This window comes from Lolium rigidum, chromosome 4 (assembly GCF_022539505.1).
Source record: "Lolium rigidum isolate FL_2022 chromosome 4, APGP_CSIRO_Lrig_0.1, whole genome shotgun sequence".
Classification (NCBI taxonomy): domain Eukaryota; kingdom Viridiplantae; phylum Streptophyta; class Magnoliopsida; order Poales; family Poaceae; genus Lolium; species Lolium rigidum.
Window position 1 is genome coordinate 154,237,997 of NC_061511.1, and position 17,140 is coordinate 154,255,136.

The 17,140-nt window shown below is 43.1% G+C and overlaps 2 protein-coding genes across 2 annotated transcripts; both read right to left on the minus strand.

Moving 5' to 3' along the window:
• Positions 1-722: 722 nt before the first annotated feature.
• On the minus strand, positions 723-6,078 carry LOC124708640 (mitochondrial inner membrane protein OXA1-like). Its single transcript, XM_047240316.1, has 9 exons — positions 5,626-6,078; positions 5,435-5,525; positions 4,619-4,660; positions 4,413-4,471; positions 4,056-4,131; positions 3,819-3,950; positions 3,345-3,452; positions 1,677-1,731; positions 723-1,563 (listed from the first exon to the last, which is right to left on the minus strand). The coding sequence occupies exons 1-9, from the start codon at positions 6,051-6,053 to the stop codon at positions 1,313-1,315; spliced, it is 1,242 nt and encodes a 413-aa protein (XP_047096272.1). The 5' UTR covers positions 6,054-6,078; the 3' UTR covers positions 723-1,312.
• A 3,992-nt stretch (positions 6,079-10,070) lies between these two features.
• On the minus strand, positions 10,071-15,658 carry LOC124647414 (mitochondrial inner membrane protein OXA1-like). The gene is made up of 9 exons (XM_047187364.1): positions 15,556-15,658; positions 15,373-15,454; positions 14,800-14,844; positions 14,541-14,599; positions 13,530-13,596; positions 13,287-13,418; positions 11,625-11,741; positions 10,597-10,651; positions 10,071-10,495 (listed from the first exon to the last, which is right to left on the minus strand). The coding sequence occupies exons 1-9, from the start codon at positions 15,615-15,617 to the stop codon at positions 10,281-10,283; spliced, it is 834 nt and encodes a 277-aa protein (XP_047043320.1). The 5' UTR covers positions 15,618-15,658; the 3' UTR covers positions 10,071-10,280.
• Between the last annotated feature and the right edge of the window lie 1,482 nt (positions 15,659-17,140).

Here is a 17,140-nt window from a genome sequence, read left to right on the forward strand (position 1 = left end):
AAGAATGCTTCTACAGATACAAGATTTGGAATGTGCAAATGCAGCTAACCGTGATAGACTATCAGATTCTGGTGAGTAGTGAGACGGTCCTTTCATCTAGCTATGCACGCATGTTTGGATCCTGCATGTCGATATTTGATAATAATACCTAAAATGTATATCGTAAACTCCAAGCTATTTAAATAGAAATATTATACCCGTTGAAGTTAGAGAAGAACTATCGTGTGAAAAGCACGACAAAATTAGCACCCGCTCCAAAGAATATTTGCAGCACAGCTGGTAAAGTCGTCCGTTGCTTCTGTAACTAACCCATCGGACTCAAAAGTGAGCTGATGTATGTGCCTGGCATTTCACGCTAATCAGGTTTGCAAATTACAGTGTTCACATCACCATCTCAAAGCAGATGAGCGACCTAATGAACAGGATACCAAATAAAGAGGTGAATCGTGTACTCTGTCAGGTTGACAAGACTGTTCTTTTTCCCAATTATATTGCTATTAGTACACAAACTTAAACATGGTTAGTACTAAACTGAAATAAAGCATCAGGAAGCACAAGGAAAAGAAAACATCATTGCCAACAACTGCAAGTACATAGAGTTATCGTTTAGCTAGGTCTGAAAACATCACGAAGGCACACAAATATAATCGCTGGTACATAAAATTTACCTAGTTGTTTTAGTGGCCACATGACAAACCAGAAGGCAGATGGAACAGATACTCTGAGTTATTCCACGAGCTTGTTATTATTATTTTCCAGGCAAAGTGCACAGCCAGTTTACAAAATACCATGAGTTGGACATCACATAAGCGCAAGTGCATACACAGAAGATACAGACATAATCATCTAAGCATCTAGTACCATAGTGAAGTATTCCTGCATTTTGCATCTATAACTGGAAGCATTTCGATACAAGCAATCACCAGCAACTTGAAGCCACCTACAGGCAACTGACACCACTAAACAAAGATACCTCTCAAAGATTTGAACTATTGGTGCCATAGTTTAACCTGCTGTGTCACTGAGGCTCTCCAAGAGTCCAGAGGAACCAGATATTGTCATCTCAGTTTTAGGCAGATGAACACCAAAACCAATTATTGTAAGTTACTGAGGTTTATCAACTATTATGCTAACAAAATCGGTCTTATACACTAAAAAAGGCCACAGCAGCCACATGTGATGAAGAAACAGTGACAGCCTCCTTGCGCAAAATCGAATCATAGCACGATATCAGGATTCAGGGCAAATCAAATCTCAACCAACCGCAAGGTCAAAGTGCAAACTCTCATTTAAGCTCCTATGTGCCCATATTTTACCTGTGTTTCCGAGATTTTCCTCTAGATTTCACCTTCTTTTCAAGATTTTTGACCCGGTAGCCAAGAGCAGCAGCATCAGGTTTCTCCAAAGAAGATTGCTGGGCTGCCGTGATAGCTAAAGGTGACTTTGCTGAAGGTATTGCCTTGGATCCACCAAATAAACTGAAAGCTGACTTCAGTGCAGGTGCAGCCTGAGCTTCCAAAGCAGGAAGATTGAACAACTTCCTCACAGCAGGTCGGCGGATAACTGATAAAAACCAAGTATCACACGTCATGAACTATTAGACCATGAAACAGAGCCTAATGCCATAGATCAACCGTTCTTTCATCAATTCTTAAAAAGGCTTGAACCATACTCACCAATACCATAAACAAGGGAGAACAAGTTTGACGTGATCCAGTAACAGAAAATTCCCTGGAACAAGACAAACGACTAGGAGATTAGGACAATGTTGTGAGTACTGTTGAAGTGGATATATCTAGCTCACTTGACTAGTCGGGACAATCCAGCCTATCTTTGTTCGCTAAGCATACTAATGGCATGTAGTATTTTTGGTACATTTTAGTTCACATGCCAAAACAGTATTACAGTAGAACCGAGTATCCACCCAAGCCATCAGAAAATAATATATTGTGCTTGCTTGACAAACTTCTAGTACTACCTCATAACTTGAGAACACATATCTGGTGCACCCGGGCTGGTGGTGCACCCAGTGCACCAAATTTTGGTACCCAAGTCTAACAGTTGTCAACAATTCTGAAAAGAAAAAAAAAATGACATGGTGACACAACATCTATCTACCATGCATGGTTTTTAAGGTGTCCACCTTAGAATGCTTAGGCGATAGAGCGGCCCCCAGCACCTTAGGTCATTGCCCGCTTTAGGTCCGTTTAGGCGGTAGAGTGCCCAGAGTTTATCTAAATTGGACTATGAATAAAGCCCATTAGTCTATCGACACTGAATTTGTCATTCTTGTTTCTTGAACTTGTTCTGAATTTGGACCGAGGTCTGGTGCACTGGGTGCTCTCCACAAGGCCCGGTGCACCGGATACGTTCCCCTCATGACCTTTACTACTTGCAGATCTCTTAGCACAAACTAAGCAGCAAAATAACAGTATTTGCTACCATTGAACAAAATCTGAAAAGCCATTCCAGACAATCTATCGTATAGCCATCAATTTTCTCAGCCACGTGACATGAGCCAATATGTCTTACGGTCATTTTGATCATTTTCTCAGGCCATAAGATAATCTTATTTTATGTAGTTATATCATAATTAAAAATTTCAGCTACACGAGATAATATGTCTTGCATAGTCATCAATTTTCTAGGTATAAAATATTATGATTCCGAAACTACGAATGAGTTTATTTGTGCTACCTTCTGTTGTGAATTTGTCTGAGACATGAGAGACTAACTAGAGAGGGTGCTGATTGGTTTGTGTTAGATGCTTTCTAGTTATGTCTGGAATGTCTTGTAGTAGTAGTTTCTCGATCTGGTTTGTGGAGTATCTCCATCGCTCTCTGAAGTGCTTCATTGTAAAACTCATAAGCCCATTCACTTTGTTTGGTCCCATTATAAAACCTGGACCACAATGGTATTTGGTCTATAACATTCACAGTGAATTCCTAGCTGATAAAACTAAAGGCATGGCATAGCTTAACAGAAAAGGCAACATATCCCTAATGCTTGTCAATTAAGAAGTAAAAGCTCATTCTTGATGCTTGTCAATTAAGAAGCAACAACAAATTAGTCAAACAATTCAATCTTTGGTTGCTACTAAGGGTGTCAATGCGGGTGGGATGCGGGATGGAGTTTGTTCACACTCTTCATTATTTCTAGCTTGAATCTTGAGTCACTTTTGCCTAAATCATGCGATTGCGGGACTAAAGCGGGACGCTGCTTGACACCCTAGTTGCTATCCCATTTATCCATGTAATTCATTACAGATCATCTCACATAAGATCAGATATACCATCTACATACAGAAACTAAGAAAGAGTAATCATATCTAAATATTGTCATACCTTGGCAAAATTCATTGTGAATGGCACTGTCATAACAGCCATTCCTCTAGAAAATGTCTTCATTTTACCTGCCATAGAATTTCCCTCCATTCCTTCCTGCAAGTTAAGCTGAAATACCACAATATATTTGCTAGATTAGACTGCAATACTGGCAAGTAAATCATCTAACACAGTCAATGTTTCAAATTCACAACCCGCAGTTCGAAATTCTGGATGTTCAGTAAGAAAAAAGATACCATGAAAGCAGGGTAGTTAACTGGATGCAGTCATAAAGAGTCTGTTTATGTCCATACGTTTTAAAAGTCAATGCACCATTTGACAAGGGTACATGTTTACGCAGGCAAAATGGTATGAAACAGGCCCCTAAATCCTACAACACCAAAAATACAAGAAAGAAGCAGTGGCACGCCAAGTTACATGCACAATGATAGACGTACACACAGACACCACAATCACACTAGACAAACTGCATACCTCTACTGTAGCCAAGAAGGTCAGTCCTGTTAACACTGGAAGAATGTAAAAAGGGTCTGGGGTTGTCAGATCAGTAAACCAAGATAATCCACCTCCTTTCAATGAAGGAACTTTCTCAACCATGTTATTTATCTACAATCAGAAAGAAGCAATGTAAGCAATACAATATCTAGTTTTTTTCTTCAAAAGATAGTATAACATAGAACAATCGGAGGGATAGAAAGATGCATTACTCACAGCAAAGAAAAAGCTCATGAACATTGGCCCTTGGATTAGGAGTCCTTTTAGTGGACTAAATGGACTAACACCATGCCTAAAGGAAAATTGCAAAAGAAGTTAAGAAGAACTGCACAGAGAACTATCTCTAATACATCATGCACCACATAAAAGAGAAAATATGATCATGATGTTGTCAATGGTGCGCAATATGTCTCAAAATTTTGAACACATCCATTTAACACGGAAAGAATTCCATTACAAAATCCTAGTGAACATATTTTTAGACCATGGACAGTATATATTAACCAGGAAATGTACAGCTGGTGTCATTGTCATTAAAATCGAGACAAGAATAATGTACTCCAGGTTACATACTTTTTGAAGAGTGCAGTCATTTTATATTTCCCCTCTAGCGCCGATTTCGGATCCGAGCTCTGTATTAAATAAACTTGAAAGGTTAAAGCATTAGCTATATAATGTATCTAACTAAGAGAAATTAAATTAATGTTCTCCATGCCCTGTTCTCTTATAAGTTGGCAACTACATAGTATATTCTATATAAGAGAAGGACATAATCTCACATCCATTGAATCCTTAATGGCTTCCATCTCTGGTTTTATTGCCTGAAAAGGGTCAAGTTTGAAAGAAAGACATAATCAGATGAAAACTTTACATGAACCACAATAAAATACTAAGGTCAAAATAAATAGACTTCTGTTCTGAAAGACCAAAAGAGCAATGAACTAAACTGATACGGTGATAGCATGTGACTTCCTACAGACGTTTTATAAATACAATACCTATTAAAACAATGGGCCAGGCCGTGCTTGAGACAACCCTACCCAAAAATGCCAACCCCAAGCCTGGAGCAGGCCAACCCGAAGATGCGTGTAAAGAACATTTTTTTAATTTAAAAATATTGGTTTGTTAATTCTAGGAATACAAATAGTACTATTGCAATCATTTTTGTAGGAAACATTTGTGTTCATATCAATTCAAGCTTGCAGGCTGGGCTAGGCTGTGGATGAACAGGTCCAAGAAATAGCATCTACATAATGCATAGAAGGGTTTGCTGATGGGAATGCAGTATTTTGAAGTCCATAAAACGTTCAAAATTACAAAACAGAACTCATTAGCGGTGGTGCAACAGGCAAGTGTTTGGACAGGACGGAGCAGCAGTGCAGTACAATACATCACTAAGTGATTTGGGGAACATGTAACCACTCTAACACAACACTCTGCTCATGCTTGTATGGTAGTGTAGGGAATGAAGTGGTTACATATTCCCCAAAGGACACTTACATTCTGCATATATTTTGACCCACACGTACACTAGCACACCAAGCAAACAAATTGTATAGAAAAATGCACGGTGAATCACACTGCGAGTACTTTACATTTAGCTTCTGCGTGGACTTGAGCTGGTTCACCAGCACTGGGATGGTCGCGCTCCGGATCAGCACCGTCGTTATCGCAATACAAGCCCACCTGACCACCACATCTCACATGAGAGCCGAGCAGGAGCAAACCAAGCACACGATCCAAGGGAACAGATCCCGGACCGCAGAAGCTGCATCGCGAAGCTTACCAGTTCAGCCCGGTGAAGGTATGCACGTAATCAATGAGGTACTGCAGCGCGGCGACGGGGTAGAATGAGTCGACGGCGGCGGCGGCCACCTCCCCCGGGAACGGCGCCGGCAGGCCCGGCACCGCCGCCTCCGCGGCGTCTGCGAGGACGCTCGCAGCAGCATCAACCTCTCCGGCCGGGGCGGCGGACGAGAAGCTGCGGCGCGGCAGACCCGAGTGGTGGAGGGAGAAGGGGAGGAGGTGGTTCAGGGTTTGGGCAGCTCTGGAAGCGGGCGGGAGGAATGGCGGGAGCGGCAGCGGCTGCGAGGGGCTCGGGGGGTCGTCGTCGTTGGAGCGGGAGGAGAGCAGGTGGGGTATGGAGGGGTGGAGGCGGCGGCTGAGGTGGTGGGAGAAGCGGGAGGCGACGCTCCTCCTCGCGGCGAACGCCATGGGGTTCTTTGGGGAGGGTGGCGGCGCGCGGAGGGGACGGACGGCCGGGGGCGAGACGACGGCGGAGCAGTGGTGGGATGACCGAGGAGTCCGGCGTGGGCTTTCGGCCTGCGGGTGCTATTGGGCCTGGCCGAGTTATCAGAAGCGTCACTGCCTAGATGTTACACATAGTAAAAACTAGTCATTCTCTAAATAAAAAAAGAGTAAAAAACAGTCCCCGCAAAAAAAAAACATACTCCTCGATATTGGCTCTATTATTTCCAAAGTCTCCAAATTTTCATTGATACACATTCTTTTTTTTAGGTTCATAATTAATTATTCTTATATCATGCATTGGATGACTTAGTAGTTAGTACATATTTACATTATTTAAATAGATCATTAGATTCTACTAAAAACATAGAATATGCTCAAAATTAAAATTAAAGATTGAATTAAAATTTATTTGAGGTAAATTATTAATATATATACATATTTTTTTACAAAAATAGAATTTTGCAGTATCGTGATACTACGATATGATTTTACGATACGATGTTGTTGACAAGAAAATTATACTAACCTTGCCCATGACCTCTCCGCTCCGCATCTCTTGGACAAGGAGGGGCTTCGCTGACAACCGCGTCAATTCCGGTGGCGGTGGGAGGAGGCTGGCCAACCTCGAGCCCGCCCGTGTAGATAGTGAGCTCCACGATGTGGTGGCCATCGCTGTAGCGGGGAGCTCACGCACTGACTGGAGCTACGGGTTGAGGAGCTCTCGTGCAAGAAGGGGAGTCGCGAGGGGCGGCCGGCGGCGGGAAATATCGGCTTGCAGAGTTGCTGGGGGCGGTAGATAAGGAGGTGAGGATTTTATTTTATTTTTAGAGAGGCGGAAATTTTCAAAAAGACCCACAATAGAAAATATGTCCAACATGTGTCCTTGGATCATTTTCATCATGCCATGTCACCCAAATAGCAAGCTTCACCGGTCAGAATCGTCGTTAGCATGGCTAAACATAGCGTTCAGTTTTTTCGGAAAATAACATGACTCAAAGAGGTTGGTTTTTCACAAAACAGAATTGTGGTGGTGTTTTTTCAAATGACCAAATTATGGTGGTTTTTGTAATTTTTTCGGATTATGATGATTCGGTTCATAGTTATTTGCAAGATTTGCAACATCAAGAATTTGTCTCAGTTGTGAACCTTATTGGGGTATAAGCATTCTCTTTTGTCTGGGTTCACTGATGGTTAGTCTTCCATTGGAAATTGATTACACTGGAGTTCGTGTCGGAGCCCGAATTGAAGATCGGATATGTCCCATCCGTTTTGAGTCAGAAATTCAGAATCGAAGTAACTATGGTAACTGTTTGTCAAATGGACAGTGTCCGTGGCTGGCTCATATAGCGTGTAATCCACGCAGGCCTTGAATATACAGTACGTACGCCGAACTCAACTCGGTTTCGTCGCAACTCCAATCCAGTTTTAGACTCAGCCAGACAGGAATACGAGTTAGGACTTAGGGGTACGTCCGTATCCGTTTGGTTTCCGGGTCCGACACCAATACCATGAGTGCACGGGACGGGACACGGGATCTTCCACAAATAAGTAGCAACCATCCCCAGTTCATCTCGGCATCTCCAGTTCCTTGTACCCTAGCTCTGCTCCAGTCCATCACCAGTTTCTTCATCGGCAAGGCGTCGTCATGCCGATGATTGGAGGACGGGGCGTCACTGCAGCCGATCGCCGGCGCCGCGCCTACGACATGCTGGACTCCGCCTACCCCAGCTGACCGAGGCTACGCTCAGCGGTGGTGCGAGCAGGCGCGAGTGATGTACAAGGCCGACGGCGACATGAAGGAGGCGCGCCTCCTCCTGCGTAGCGCGCTCGGATGCAGCAGGGTCGCCGACTACGCCTCCATCTACAAAGCGTGGATCGCCATGGAGCTTCGCGACGGCAACGTCGATGCCGCCAGGGGCCTGTTCCTCGAGTGGGGCGGCCGCATATACGCCGGCGAGGACAACAGCGGCGTCAACTTCTGGTGTATGTTCATCAACTTCGAGGTCTGGAATGGAGGCGCCGACCGCGCGCGTGACGTCGCCAGGGCGGCCGCGGAGGCCTGCCCCAGCGATTCCACCATCTACGCCAAGAGCCTCAAGGTGGAGCTGCTCTTTAGGCACGGCGACCGCGTGCTCGCCCACAATCTCGACAACTTCGCCATGGACGTCGACTGCAAGGATTGGCTACTTCATTACCAGGTGGGAGCGTGCCACGGCGACTCTAACGCCAAACAGCTCGGCGGCGGCTTCTTCCTGCGCAAGATGTGCCGCGGCATCAAGCGGCTCGTGCAGCTACATAGATTCCGGCCGCTTCATGCACCATCCACAACGACAAGCATCTCCATGTAGATCATTGATCCGTCTCTCGCTATTTGCCGTGTAATCTCCGAAGTCCCAAATTTGTATTGATACACAATTGTATTGTAAACAGTGCAATTTAACGTCAATTCATGGTGATCACTTCAGCATCGATGCTACATCTCCTTCATGGGAAATATATATGTGTCTTGTGTCTCGTCATGCGGCGCTTATGTTAAGATTTACCCATCTTCAGAGCATCTTCAACAGAATACGGGCGCTAAAAAACCACCAAATGCAGTCCGGGAGCAGGCGCGCGAACCTCTAGCAGGCGAGCGCTAATTTTTTGCCGCGCGCCGGCTTTTGCGCCATCCTACGTGCCAAAGCTGGCGCGTTGTTTCCAGAGCGCGCACCTAACCGCCAGGAACATTCAGCCGTGTGTCGCTTCGCCACCTCTCCACCTTGCTCCCCGCGTCGCTCCGGCTACGCTCCACCTCGCTCGCGCGCCGCTCGATCCGCGTCCGCGCCGCCGTGATGCCTCCCCGCCGCTCGAGCTCCGGCTACCGCGGTGTCCGCGCACGTTCAAACGAGAGGTTCTACGACGAGATCCGGAGCGACTACGAGCGCATCGGGCTCAGGATGTTCGAGAAGGCGCACGAGGCGGCGTGCGTACGACGCGGTCGCCTGGCACCTCGGCCGCTCCTGCCGCTCCATGAACTTCGACGATGTCTGGACGCGGGAGCAGGCAGAAGCCCGTGCGCTGTCGCCGCCGGCCATCAAGCGCGAGGCGGGGCAGCTCCAGCGCGAGCTCAAGCAGCGCCTCATCGTCGCCAAGCGGGACGAGCGCATGCGCCTCGAGTGGGCGCGGCGCTTCCCGAAATACGTGGCCGCGGAGGTCGTCTTCTACGCCGATAAGGAAGAGGCGAAGGCGGCACAGAAGGGGGCGAAGAAGCGCGGCCGAGAGGCGAGGAGGGTGAAGAAGGAGGCGAAGAAGAAGGAGAAGGAGGAGAAGGCCACGGGGAAGGAGGAGAAAAAGAATGGCGCTGGTCCGTCGACGATCACCGTCGATTCTTCCTCCTTCTTCGAGTGGACATCGACTCCGGTGTCGTCGACAACACCCAACTCCTCCGGGATTTCGAATAATGTAGTCTAATTTTTAATAAATTTGGTTGCAGTGTGGGTTGAACTTTGCAATATATTTATATTTCCAGTTTATTTTTACATTGTGCTTGATCTATCTACATATGCAATTGAGTAAAAATGTTGTTTCTGGCGCGCCATTTTAACGTATCTATAAAAGGACAAATTCAGCGTTTACAGCACCCAGTGGATCAAGCGCGCTGCAAACGAGATGCTCTAACCAGTCTGATAAGAATACTTTTTTCGCTCCCTAAAAAAAAGAGTACTTTTTCGCGAATGCAGTCTGATATGTATTCAATTTCTCAATGCTATGAAGTTGTCAAAAAAGAATCCATGCCATGTTACAAAACAAGAATACAAATGACAAACCCATGCTTCAAATATACTACTGCAGTAGATCATTACATTCACGTAAACGCAGTTAAAATGGCATATGCAACTATGCAAGACCACGTCCTCAGTTTCTCAGATAATCGGGTGATGGGGCTCCTCCACACACACACCCACCAAAATTTCATTTCATGAAATAGTTGCTCAAAAGGAAGACATAAAACGTTAGCAGTGTTGTAAATTATAACCAAGATATGCTGCTATACCTATATTCTGCTTAATGGACAGCCACTGTAATCCTAGAATTGCAGTTTAACTCACAGGAGTCAGATAAAGCACAAGGGGCTGTTTGCTACTAGAATATTGCTACTGCCCCAGGGAGTTAATGTATAGGATGTGGGGTAAGCCGGGACTGTATCTGCATTTAACTGTCTTTGGTTGATTTCTTGTCAGCCTCGTCGCTGTGAATGCTAGCATCAGAAGATTTCTTTGTCTCCGGGCAAACTGGTTCTTCCTGTTCTTTGACAGGAGACGGGGCTTCTCCAGCAGTTGGCCCATTTTGTCCATCACAAGAGGAACACCTTTGTTTTATTAAGGGCGCACCAAATAGTACTTTCTGCACAGCTGGCTGTTCGAGAGCTGCAAGCAACGAAAGTGTGTTTTGTACGGAGTATATGTCAGGCATAACAGAAATGAGACCAAATTAATTGCAATTACAAGTAGCCTGTGGCAACGCTCACCTATCCTTTCTGCAAGACTTAGAGAACTCCATGTGACGAAGAAACAAGAAATCGCCTGGATAGGAGATAGATTAGGAGATGTTTTAGTGATTCCATCCGTAGGGATTGATGAAGATGAGCTAATAATGGTTTTTTTTCTTTCATAAACAGGAAACTAACATAAGGAAGCAGAAAAAACCCAGCATGTTTACATGCTTACTTCCAATATCTGGAATACTTAGTATTTGAATTCAATCTTTTGACCTCCATATAGCAAGTAACAGTAGATGATGTACCGTAATGCACTATTGGATAAAGAGCTCCCGCACTAGCTCCTAACATGGTAATAAACCTAAAAGTTACATCGGATTGGAGTTCCATCATACATGCACCAGCCAGTTCATCAAAAGCTTAAGAACTTGAAATGGATTCTATAACCTACCACCCCCATACCATGGTCTTATGGTAACAGAAACGATAAATCATAGTGGTCCCTCTTGAATTCAATCTTTGACCTCCACATAGACAGTAAGAGTAGATGTACCATAATGCATTATTGGATAAAGAGCTCCCGCACTAGCTGCTAACGTGGTAATAAACCTAAAAGCTATACATCGGTTGGAGTTATTAATGCAGCACTAGTGAGTTCCATCATACATGCACCAGCTAGTTCATCCAAGAGCTTAAGAAGTTGAGTGGATTTTTTATTTGTATTAACATATCAAAAGATAGGAACATATATACATATGTAAGAGAAAACGAACAATTATATTTTCTTTCTGTTCTTGAAACCTAAGGTATATTTAAAAAAAAACTAAATTAAGCTGGTTTAGATGGGAGTGGGGGGCAATATTTTCAAATGTATAAGTACTATTTTTATTACCTGCACAGGTACTCAAACCAACAGGTGCATATGAGCATAAAACGTATGCAAGCCCATATTTTGATGGCATTAGGTTAAAATCAATCATATAACTACTCTTACACCTCACAAATTCAATGTAATTGATAAGAAAAGATTTCAAGTGTGAGCAAGTGCTCCAGAATACCTGAGGAAGGCTTGCTGTATACACCATAGACAGAAGAGATATTACTCTCTGAACCCCTTTTACTTTGTCAATCGGGCCAGAGCATCCTTTACATTTCCTTACAGTACTGTACTTCAGCTAGAAGCCAAAAAAATCTTATTAGCTATCCCTCAGTTGGGAACTGCAAAGCATCCATGGTTCCAGCATTTATCTTTCACCAACAATTAGTTAAATAATATATAGGTTATGTGATACAAAATTGATTTGTCAGGGAGTGATTTTAAATATAAATCCAACAGTGTAGATTTGTATTACTCTCTCTGGCCCCATTTAACTGACGCAGCCCTCATACATTTAAATACTATATGTCCAGTTTACATTGGTGTCAATTAATTATTTTACTTTAACTGACCAAAGGTAAATCTAAATATGTGGACTGCCTTGCATTTCGAAATGAACAGTTAACACTGAATCTGATCAAGAACACTGAATCTGACAAAGAAATTTTAACAAACATGAGAGCAAAGATGCCATAAGATGCTTAGACTAACATAAATCAATCCAAATTTATTAAAGAAACTAGAAAGGGGTCTTAAAAGAAAAAAGGGAACAAAGAAGAAGAGAGTGACTATAAGCAAAAATGCCATCAAATTAGCAAAGTTCAGCAGTGCAAACTTCCAAAAGAATTATGCATCTAGTGTACACTACTTCGTTTGAATGTTATTAATGCATCTGAAATTACACAGAGCAAACTGCACAAGAAGTCAAATAATGCAGCATACACACCAACTTAAAAGTAATGGGTGATGAACTGATGGCATAATACAAGAAGACTGTAAGTAGACCTTCAAGGTTCATGTCAAACAAGTTTTAAAAGGAGAGATTTCTGGTCAAACAATTACATCCATGCATTAAAGCGCTAAAATAACTCAAAACTGCAGATCAAATCCATTACATGTACAAAACGTGGGAGTTGTGCATAAAACATGCAACTTGGTAAAGTTTTCGGGACCCTTAAGAACCAGACTGTTTACAGCTAATTGATCATAATTCATGTGCACATGACAACAATCATGTGTCTTGGCCAATTACAAACCACTCCAAACCATCAACAGCCAATATATGAACAATCAATCAACAACCAATGCATGGACGACTGAAGCACAATAGGTTGTTAAGTAATATATTAATCAGGTGCTATTTATAAACACTACCACGCTTCGCTAATGGATCTAAACTCAAATATGCACCTGGAGAACTTTCAATTCTTGAAATGGTAAAGAGAGGTCACCAGCATGCAGCAACAAAATCGTCTCAAAGATCCAGTGCTAATGCATCTTACATAATAGCAAGTTACTGCAAAGAAAGCTAAAGAAATACATTTATTCATAAACAGAACTAAAATAAGCAGACACATAAAACAGAAAGGAAGAAAAAAAATTGTTTTCCATCTACACTCCAGCTTTGTTCACTTAGCAAACACCAGTGGCACTACTCATAAGTTCAAATTATATATTTAGAGTTAAGAGACCAAAATACCTTATGCAAACAGTATACAGTGGGAGCATTGACAAGCTAAAAAAAAAAATGAGCAAATGTTTGAAGCATGCAACCAATGGGATCTCAAAATTTATAGCACAATACACAAGCATATACTTAGATCAGAAGAAACTGTAAAAATACCTCTGACGTAAGAATGATGAACAGAGATGTCATCATAGGAAACATGCAGAAAGCATCAGGGGTCGTCAGATCAGTAAACCAGAATGCTCCACCCCCTTTTAGAGATGGGACATTCTCAACCATGTTTGATATCTAGAAGCATGAGAAGAGAATGAAATAGTCTGTGAAAACAGAAACAATCAATGTGCCTGTTGTGGCAATGGAAGGTACCAAAATTTAGCTAAGCAGATGAAGACAGCTTACAGCAATGTGAAGAGTTATTAAGGTATAGGGCGTCATTGCTAGTGGAAGATATATTACAACACCTATCCTGTGTGAACAAAGGAAAGCATTTAGATCATAGAGAAACAAGTAGGAGCGAAAGAAAGATAGGTGTTGTTTATAGCATAAGGTTGAACTTGTCAGCCAAAGGGAATTTTGCTCAGCTCAATACTTAAGCACAGAAATAAGAGGAAATAATTTGGAAGGGGAAATGCCAGATAAGCTACACAGCAACATGAACTATTATTATGTTGGCTAGTGCAAGGCACACACACCATGGCACCATAGGATTATTTATGCAAATTAAGAAGTAACGAGTTGGCTTAGTAACACTTCAGATATGCATGTAGACACTATGTTTTCGTAGCAAATAGGCAATGTGGTTAAGGATATTATTTGGCTGAACTGTCCAGCAAAAGTGACCCAATTGGCTAAAGAAGGTATATGGACGCTATGCAACTACAAAAGAATTTCACTGTAACAACACAATCTTTTTCTTTCGAATGCAAGAACACACAAAAAAAAGGCCCCCACTAAGTTTTCACTTTTACATGTTTAACTTATATATGAGGGAGGATTTCAACTTTATGGAGCCATGGCTTTATCTGTGTTACCGTTGGATGCATTTGTGTCTGCCTAAGATGTGTGATAATTTATCTAAGTAAGACTGACAGAGTCTACAGTTTTTTAGTTGGTACAGTTTTTAAAGAAATGTTGGGCTACACAGCCCCCAATGGAGACAGGTTTTACATTTGTTAAACTGTGTTGCCTGTTAGGCTTCAAACTTTGTTTACACTTCCTTACTTGATGAACCATAAATCACCATGATTGGTACTCTCCCACATTGCTTAAGTGAGTTCTCATTTCATAGACTGCTCCATGTTCATATGATCACCGTTTGTACAGAAACAACAAAATTAGCACCCATCGCATCCTTGGAACACGCTTAATAGTGTCAAAATATATACATAAGTAAGCAAGCATATTGCATACTTTTTTAGTGAAGACCATACAACACGCTCAGCTTCTTCTCTTGATGCATCATCCTTAGCCTGCAGCAGATAATTCATTTAGTGTCTAGTTCCTCCTAGCACTAATTCATTTTTTTTTTTTTTTTTTTTTTAGCCTGCAGCAGATAATTATGTAGAGTTAACTTCTTGACAACAGAAATAGTACAATAGGAGCACTAAAAAATCAAAGAGTGTTTCACTTCTCTTGATGCAGGGATCATGAATAATATCAAGATACTTACATTGTTCAATAACTTGCTAGTTTGTTGCACCTCCTGACGCATCTCCTATGTAAGGTTGAAGCATGGAAAAGAGTAGGGTTTAAGCCTATGATCAAAACATAACTCTTCAAAACGTGCAAAAGTTCAATCTTATTTGAGTTAGCTCTGCAGTAAGTTCGAGCATGTTTGCAATGTACACGATTTCTGCAAGAATTCCATACAAAACAACTGATATCCTACAGGATACTGGAAAAATTCTAACATTTAAAACAGGGCATTGACGAGTTAACATAATCAATCAATTATTTTAATGGGATCTGCCTAACACACATTTACTCGTTCATATTACTTTTACGGTTACTCAGGGATATTTAATTCAGAGCAAGCATTTACTGGTGGATAATGCATATATGCTGATGTGTGGTGAACGGGTTTTGAATCGTGGTCATGTGGGTCTACAAAAGGTGCTGTTTACTAACTAAACCTACCACTTACTTATAACGCCCAGTAACAGTATACATAAGCTCTTCTGATGCATCAGAATAAAAGTAAACCAAACCGAGGAACATAGGTAATTCCTTAACAAAATCTTACATATAATTGTTTCCTAGCAAGCATCCACAAAGTGAACGACACAGACCGTAGCAGCACCGTGGACAGAGCAATAGAAATCCACCTGTAGTGAAAGAAAAAATCAGGAACATAAATGTACTCCGGAGACAAAAATTCCAAGGACACGGTGAAGGGCACAAAATCCTCAAACCCCTAAACCCTGACCAGTTCAGACCGGTGAAGGAATGGACCCCGTCGATGAGATGCTGCACCGCCGCGACGGCCATCGACGAGTCCTCCGCCGCCCGCGCCACCTCGCCAGGGAAGCTCGCCGCGGGCGCCGCGGCATGGGCGGCATCGGTGAGGACGTCGGTGAAGTCGCGGGAGGGGGAGGAGGAGAAGCAGCGGCGGGGCGACCCCGGGAGGAGGTGGAGGCCGAATGGGGGGTGGTTTAGGGTTTGGGCTGTCCCGCAAGGGGCGAGCGCGAAGTGAAACGACCGAGGTGCGGGCTGGGGTGGAAGGGGCGGTGGTTTTCGGGGCTCGCCGGTGGAGTTAGATGGAAGAAGCTGGTGGGTAGACGGACGGAGGCGGCGCTCTAGGAGACCGGAGAGGCCGCGGGAAGCGAGGTTTCTCCTCGCGGCGGCGGCGAACGCCATTGCCGCTCGGAGAGCGGTATCTGAAGGAAATTACTGCTGTAGTTCTTCCGTCAGGAACTCTTTTCTTTTTTGACACGACCAGTTTTTGTTACACTAATAAAAAATAACTAGTTTCATGCTTATAATTGGTCACTATTCAAATTCAAGAGGTGTAGATCTTTTGCCCCACCTTTCATCTTTTTTTCGGGGAGATATATTAAGATAGAAGAGAGTTTACAAACTATGTTCTCCGATTTATCATCCTTTTCAATGTAACCGATAGTTCGCCATTAGGGTGTCAAGCGGTGTCCTGCATCCGTCCCGCGTAAAGTGGAACCACAGCAAAACAATCGCTGGAATAAACTCGAAATTAATGCATGATTAGCTCAACGGTTCTTCCCGCAACCCACACGCTGGACACCCTCGTTCGCCATATACGTATTTGTGTGTGATAAGTTTTGTATTTATTTAAGATTTGCATAAAAATGAGGAAGAAAAAACCCTCCTAGGCTACTACTACACTGGTTAATGCTCCCCTCGCTGGCCCTGCATCGATGGAGCCTCGTTGCTTTCGTGCACGCTAGCTCAATGCAACATTTCGGTCAGACCAAAGGGGCCATTTGAACGAATCTATGGGGAGAAGGCGCAACTAGGACAAGGGAAACAGGAGAAGCAACGAGGGGTCACAGAAAGCTTGTGCAAGTAATCCCCATGGTAGGGGAATTTTCCCCGCGCCACCACTGCGACCGGTCACACAAGTCGCCTCGAGGCAGGTTCGTAGGAATTTGGGACATTCTGCGTGAGCCCATCTTGTCAAAGGGCAAAAGATCAAAGTGCACACTGGCAAAATGATCATTACATCAAAAGGGAAGGCAAATTGTCATCAGAAGGTGGGGCAGAAGATCAAATTTCCCCCAAATTGCGAAGTCGTGATAGATGTCCATGCCCTGTTACTGAAGAAGAGCACAAAATGACAGATCTCAACTTGATATACTCCCTTCCCCCGTCCTAAAATATAAGGCGCCTAAGCATTACTCAAAAGTCAACGTTTCCAAAATTTGACCAAGTTTATACACAAAAATATGAACAATTACAATACTAAATTAGTATCAATAGATTCACCATTAAGTATATTTTCATAATATGTCCATTCAAATTTGTAGATGTGAACACTT